This window comes from Cibotium barometz, chromosome 36 (assembly GCF_041138505.1).
Source record: "Cibotium barometz isolate CiBa-2024 chromosome 36, ASM4113850v1, whole genome shotgun sequence".
NCBI classification, from domain to species: domain Eukaryota; kingdom Viridiplantae; phylum Streptophyta; class Polypodiopsida; order Cyatheales; family Cibotiaceae; genus Cibotium; species Cibotium barometz.
This window is the reverse complement of record NC_141081.1, coordinates 848,023-855,494: the sequence shown is the minus strand read 5'-3', so window position 1 is coordinate 855,494 and position 7,472 is coordinate 848,023. Positions and strand designations below refer to the sequence as shown.

At 44.9% G+C, this 7,472-nt stretch overlaps 1 protein-coding gene across 3 annotated transcripts in view; it reads right to left on the bottom strand.

Annotated features, from left to right (window-relative positions):
* Positions 1-830: 830 nt before the first annotated feature.
* LOC147617376 (U-box domain-containing protein 44-like) overlaps positions 831-7,472 on the bottom strand; it is a 41,053-nt gene continuing 34,411 nt past the window's right edge. For all 3 annotated transcript variants that reach the window (XM_086775636.1, XM_086775637.1, XM_086775638.1), the window contains exon 4: positions 831-2,636. In XM_086775636.1, the coding sequence (XP_086631762.1) occupies positions 1,144-2,636 (1,493 nt within the window). In that variant the 3' untranslated portion in view covers positions 831-1,143. The remainder of the gene's footprint in view (positions 2,637-7,472) is intronic.

Below are 7,472 nucleotides of genomic sequence, written 5' to 3'. Positions count from 1 at the left end.
CTCCAAGAACGGCATCTCCACATGTGAGAACAACATCCGTGTGATCTTGGAATTACCACCACCCATCAACTACAAGGGAGTGCAAAGATCCATAGGACATGCACATGACTCCAAAGAGGAGGCCATGGGATCAATACGTGCATGTACCAACAGGTGGGACAGCAGCAGCGCATGTCGAGTGGCAAGCCGCATAGCAAGGCGGCTAGGGGACTGTGGCCGAGCACACACTGGTGTGGCCAAACGGATGATTTTTTGGGTAGGCCATATGAACCTGTACAAGTTCACAAGCCACAAGCGCACGAATAGGTTCACAAGCCACAAGCGCGGGAATTGGTCCTAATGCAGCCGTGAGATGTGGACGACAACGAAAATGGATTGCCTTAGCAAGAGCCCAAAAGGAGCACTTGAAACATGTTTGGAATGACTTTGAATGATTTCTCGTGATGTTGAGAGCAAAAATCCGGAACCACTACAAAGATCCAAGGTGGAGCAAAAAGAGAGCTTCTATGTGTACCCTTTCCCTGACAAAAGGGTGCAAAGAATGTCAAAGGAAAATTAGTTTATAGTGCTACTGCAAATGAGAAATGGGTGCTCATGTGTGCGCGGTCAGGAAATAACCTTTGCAAGAAGTGGGCGGAGAGAGAGAAGCCGACTGCTATAGGCTGACCCTTCAGGGTCCAAGGGCTGCAGCCAGAGAAGAAGCAAGCAACCAGGGGGGGACTCGGGAGGAGGGGTCTTGCGCTCAAAATGGAGAGGGTGCCATTCAGCTCGCGAGATGCAACACAATTTCCTTACCAATGCTTCTGCACAATTTCACGAACTTCAGAATCACCTATAATCAAACAAAAGCTTGTTTCATGGCTTCAAACACCATGAAAGGTTTAAATAATCATCTTTCTAAAGGCATCTTTAGCATCAACCAAGCGCACCATTGCCAAAGTTCAATTCCATCTGTAGTTATATTTGTATACAATGGAGACAAAAGAATGCAAAAAGTCAAGCCTGCTTCCCAAACGGAAGAGAGAGCCATCGGAATAGGATGGCATACCATCCAAGTAAAAGAGCAGTTCCAGGCCACATTGCAGCTCCAATTACTTCCTTTCATCTATGAGCCAAAAAAATTGCGCGCTTCACAACAAAGCCTTAGAAGTAGGTAGACTGATTGTGTAGTATCTTCAAATGAGCCAAACCTTTTGCTGCCAATGACCTTGTTGCAGGAGTCCCCTTCTGGGTGAGGTCTATGAGTGGCATCTGTGCCTGAACTCCGAACTCTGACCTGTACTTTTCGACACGGAAAAACCTCTCCAGCATCCAAACTGCTTTCTCTTTGGCACCCGGCGTCCCCACTGTAAGCAGTCTAACTAGTGACTTCAAACCTTGAGCTTCACCTATTACTTGGATACCCTTTTCCCAAGTCTCATCCTTCATCAGAGTTGCCAGGGCAGAAAGGGCAGCTTCATGAACCTCACCCTCCCCCTCTAGCATTTGTATCAAAGGCATGACAGCATGTGCTTCAATCAAGCAAAAAGAGCTTCTAACAGAACAATGTCCCATGTGAACTTTACATCCTGCCTCAGCTTTTGACAAGAGGCACCAGCAGCCTCCTGTAATAGCTATTGGGGTGCTTAGCTTTTTCGAGTTTTCAGAGAACTGGCTAAGCACAGTAGCAGCTTCTTTTTTGGCAACCTGTGACCCTACTGTCAGTACTTGCACTAAGAGCGGGATGGCATCTTGCTCAGCAGTCAAATGCTGCAGTCTCATATCCAAGGGCACAGTAAACCTAATCAAGGCCCGGGAAGCAGTCTCCATGAGTTGATCTCTGGAATTTCTTGATGAAGATTTCGAGCCTCCGACCCTGAGCAGCTCAACTAGAGCAGGTAAAGCACCTGCCAAGCGTAGCATTTCTGTCAAGTGTGAATCATTATCAGGAAGGTTGCTAATGATACCTGCAGCAGCAGCCTTTTCATCTTCCCTTCCTGAGGCAAGAAGCTTTACCAAAGCCTGTGTGTAGGTTTGCCCAAAGTGTTCTGCTAACTCGCCCCGAATCCCATCTTGAGACAAACTGTACAACAGTTTTACTGCATTTACTCTAACATCCGTGTCATTGACCTCACAAAAAGGTAAAAGAAGTTGAATTGCACCTCCATCCCTCATCTTAGCTCTCACAGAAAAGGCTGTGGGTGGGGAGGCCATCCCATGGAGAGCTCGGAGAAGGTGCCCTTGGTTGATGGGTCCAACCAAGTTAAGCAATGAGAGGAGCTGGCAAATAGTTTCATCAGAATCAAGAATACTGCTACAGGCATCAGCACCAGCCCCTAAAGGAGTTGCTGTGGCCAGATTGGCAAGGGTTGCTGCGGCCTGCTCTTTCAGATTCATCAAAACAGATGTTACAGAGAATAACAGCTGCAACAAAGGAGGGATCACCCCAGCATTGATCATGGGATCTCGGTTTCCAGGGTGAGTAGAGAGGTTCTGAAGAGCTCCCAAAGCTGCCGTTTTGGCCTCAAGCTTGCCTGCAGATATCATTTTCACCAGAGGTGGTATAGTTCCTTCCATTGCTATTGTTGCTTTGCTTTGCTCTGTAAGACCCATCCGAGCTAGTGCACTAGCCATGAGTATTTTGGTCATCTCAGATCCTGACAAAAAATTACTGAGTCAATTCTCAGCACTGCTTTTAAATGTGTCTGATGCATAGCTAATCAGTAAAGGCAGCTTGCACATTTTGACCCATGCTAGATGCCTTGTAAAAAAATATCGTAGTGCGACATGCAAGCAGAAGCTGAAGCAAAAGAGAGATTAATGCTAATCCTACTACTGGTAGTGTGACATGCAAGTGCACAACAGATGAGAAAGACGAGATGTGAAACCCTAATCTACTATATTGCCAAAAAAAGCTGTAAATACATTGAGGATCCCAGATCTAAGATTTGATTTGGTATGCTATGCAAGCCAGCTACAATGCATACAAAACGTTACTGTCCTGTTTCCTAGCCCATCTTCTTGATCCAGATGCCTTGGCTGCTGCCCTTGTCTTGGCTCTGTAGCCCCTAGTCTTGGCTATGTAACGCTAGTCTCTAAATGATTTCAAATGACCCTTGGCTTGCCTTTACAGAGGAATCCGATAGTGGGTCATATGCTTGTTGGCCAGCCCTTTTCCAACTCAAAAATAACATCCAAAAGGTCATTAAACATGTTCATACTGTGCCAACTTGTGTCCCATCCAATGGTGCACGTCCTAGGAACCTCCCCGCACCTATTGGGCTGTCAAAACTACCCCAATCGGTTCACACTCACCCTCGAATCTTAACCAAAATGCAGCTGCAATGGAGATCCATGTCTATGTGCATCCTACAAAGGGAATACGCGTGACATCCCCTCTTGCTAAACTTGGAGCATTGGGGCACATGATGCATCTTTGCTCCGTGCTCCTTTGCTTATCTTTGAGTCTTGTCCTAACCATACACTCTAGCTCTGGTTCTAGCTCTGGCTTTGGCTTTGCTCCAAATCTTAGTTGTCACGGTACGAAAATACGATACCGTACGGGAATTTTTGGTATGATATGACATTTTGGGATACCATACGATAAAATACGATTTTTTTTTAACACTTACAAACTATGAAGCTTCAAGCTTGAATGTGGGGGAAGGTTTGGAGAGGGGAGGAGTCTAAAGTGCTTGAGTAACCAGAACATGGAGATGTGTCTCTCCCAGTTGGATCTCCCAATTGTCTCCAAAAAAGAGCCTACATGGGTAATGTGATACGAAAGGTCTCCCACTGTAGCGTTTATGACTAAGGGACCATCCTTGCACCGATACGGGCAGTGCATCTAGGGTGATAGGTTTAGGGACTCCTCTGTAGATCAAAATGGCCCTGTGCAAATCTTCTCCCTCGTACATAACTTGAGGATGTGACTGTCTAGCCTACCTATACCAGGGATCTCCAAGTGATGTAGCAAGATTCTCTCATCCTACCAATCAAGTGTACACTACCAATCTACCTTGCCAGATTTCAGCAACCCCATATGGAATACTAAGTGGACACAAAAGTTGCAAAGTATTGCGGGCATTTTGGGATCTTTGTTGAGCAGGATTTCTAATTTTTTCTCATGGGGGGGGGATTCGTACCGTACGAAATTGTATGATATCGTACGATACTGTACCATATGAACCGTACAGTACCAATAGGTTCATACCGGTGTGAGAAACAACCCTACTCCAAATGCTCTAACTCAATTACCAATAGAGCCACTACTAAGGTGACTAATTCCAAAATTTTCCTTTTGTTGAGGCTTCTTAAGTGTAATGTATAACATATATGTAATGATTATCCATGTGGGACTCGACAGCCAACCAGTTGCAGCATTCCTTGGCGAAGCTGTGCCTCAATACTTGATAGCTCTTGACTCTGTGCCGCCGATATGAGAATGATCCCCCCAAAAGGAGCATGTCCTTCTATGTCTAGGGGTAGGCAAGAAAATGAGCCCAACGACAACAAGAATCTCATGTAGAATTGGAATGGGGATGAAGTGCAAGAGGGACGCAGAGCCCCCACACGGGACCGGGACACACACATGAGCCGACACGTATCAGAATCCGCATACTTGTGCTTCATTTCGTCTAGTCCTGCACCAACGAGCTCCATCCATGTGGATTGGATGTAGGACAGTGTTCATTTCTTACTTAACCCATCAACCACTGGATTGGCCTTGCTTGGAAGATACTCAATCATGCCACCGAATTGAGCTCCAGCGGTGCTGCCGATCACTCCATTGCACACTTGGCATCATTTGAAGCCAACGCAAAGCCTGATGATCTGTGTGAACCTCAAAATCACACCCATATAAAAAATGTTTCCAATGCTTTAGGGCCTAGATCACGGCTAGGGGTTCCCGATCATAGACCGAGTACTTCCTCTCTACAAAAATCAGCTTACGAGACATGTAAGCTACTAGATTACCATTATGTTGTAACACAACTCTAATGGTGATATTACTCGCATCGGTGATGGATCATCCCACGAGGCAAGTGCTAAACAAGGGGCCTCTGATAAAGCAACCTTAAGGTCCTTGGAAGCCTGCAATCTGCAAGGAGTCATGTGGATGGGCTACCTACGGGTCTTGATCCCATTGAGCAGATTTGTGAGAGCTACTAAGAGGTCAGAGAACTTATCAACGTGGGTGGAATATGCCTGGCAAATCCCCACAAACGACCGTACATCGTACACTATTTTTGGAATCTTCCAATTCAGGATATCTGCCACTTTGGCGGGATCCAATCAGATGCCTTTAGAACTAGTTATGTATCCAAGGTAATGAGCCTCAAATAAATAAAACTCAAATTTCTTTTCATTGACATAAACCTCATTGCTTTCCAACAATTTCATCGCTTTCTTGACGTCAATGTTGTGTTGCTCGACTATATATGAAAAAAGTTGTATGTCATCTAAGAAAATGAAGACTTCTTCCAATCAAGTCCCTAAACACACGCATCATCATGAGGTTAAATGTTGCCAAGACGTTCGTCAATCCGAAGAGAATGCCGTAGTGGGTCCGTCCAGTGCAGAAGCCTGTCTTGGGGATGTCCCGTTTGACAATCCGTACCTGCCAGTATCCACTTTTTAGGTCAAGCTTCGCAAATATCTTAGCTCCATGAAACCTTTCTAGGATATAATCAATCCAAGGTATCAGGAACTTGCTCTTAACCCTCATCTTGTTTAGAGCACGATAATCCACACAAATACTTCTAGTGCCTCCAAGGCTGCAAAAGCCAAGGAGGACCTAGATGGTCAACTATAGTTATACAGATAGTTCTTACCCATGTGCTTCTAGCCAGAGGGGGCTGTTAGTAGCTCCATTTCTGGTGCATGGGAATCGTGAGTCGGAGTCCCAAGCATTAAAATATCTGGCGAGACAAGCTCATTTTGGAGCTATGGATTGGATGTGTTCCACGTCTATTGCTTGGTGTAGTAGAGATTATGGACCGGATGTGTTCTTAGTTCATTGTTCGAGGTTTTTTAGGATGTGATGTGTTCACAATCCACTGTTGGTGATTATGGGCGTGGTGTGTCCAGCAACTCATCATTTTATTCTTGGAGTTCACTCCACATTTGTGTGGGAATTCGGAGCCAAGCAAAGTTCCTTGTTGTTCATGGTGGCATTTTGTTTCAAGAAAACAGGTTGGCGGGAGCTCTTTCCGAGGTGTATCCGGCACTGCGCAATACTAGAGTATCCATGGTTGCATCTTCATCAGCTTATCTTCTTCAAAACTCTTGCACACTATGAGCTGCAGAGGGGGTGTTAGAAACTGTGCATCTCAATGTATTTGGGGTATTGCCTATTTATGAGGTTTTATCTATTTATCCCTTTTTTTAGTTGGTCGTGGGCAATCGGCCAGCTCCTAGGGACAGTCAACCAACTCCCTTGTATCCCTATAAAGGGGCCCTCCCATATTCACTTGATCATCCATCTAACTTATTGACAGGCACATGTTCTACACCAATTGCTCGTTGATATTGCCATTGTGAAAGCCTCTTGCTACACAACATGATGTTCATTGTCTAATGTCTATCTCTCTCCTTTGTTCTCCCTCTTTCCTATGTTTTGCTTCCACATTGTGCAACTGTATCATCAATAAGCTGACTATCAAAAGCAAGTTCTCGATGCCTCAGATAAATTACATTTTAGAGAGACACCAAAGTGTTCGCGAAATTAGATTCGAAGAGTGGGTACCACCAGGTTAGGATTGTTGAGGGGGACATCCCCAAGATAGCCTTCCGTACCAAACAAGGCCACTATGAATTTGTGGTCATGCCTTTTGGCTTGACGAACACCCCATGTCTGAAAATGGCATTTTGTCCAATACTAAAAAGGAATTTTTTCTGGATTATTCTAGGTTTATTACATTTTTTCTGAAACTTGGTTGAACAAAATGCTAATCAATACACTTAAATACACTAAGATTTGATGGACACTTGCTCAAATACAAGAAGTAAATTGCTGAATTGACAAGAGACACACAATGAGCCGGAACGGCCGACCTCTCCCTCAAATAAAGTATATTGATCTTGGGAGAATCAAGTACATAGTGTCATGGGCATTTCTGACCAGATTTCCATACCAATGCATATGATTGCAAACAAGTGGTTGCCGATGTAGACTTGCAACCCACGCTACCCTCTAAAGTGCCCATGTTCCCTACCATCTGCTCTCTATTGTTCCACCAACACATGGTAGCAACAATCTACAAGAGAGCACGTAGGACAAGAGAACACTACACAGGGTATGTGATCTTCACATACAAAGTGGCCTCTGATGGACTGTTCACAAATCCCTGAGTGAGTAGAAAAGCATCTATTTTTGCATACCAAGCTCGTGGAGCTTGTTTCAAACCATACAAGGCCTTTTTCAGCCTGCATACTTTCCCCTCATGACCATGTTCTGCAAATCCCATGGGCTGAAATACATAAACTTCCTC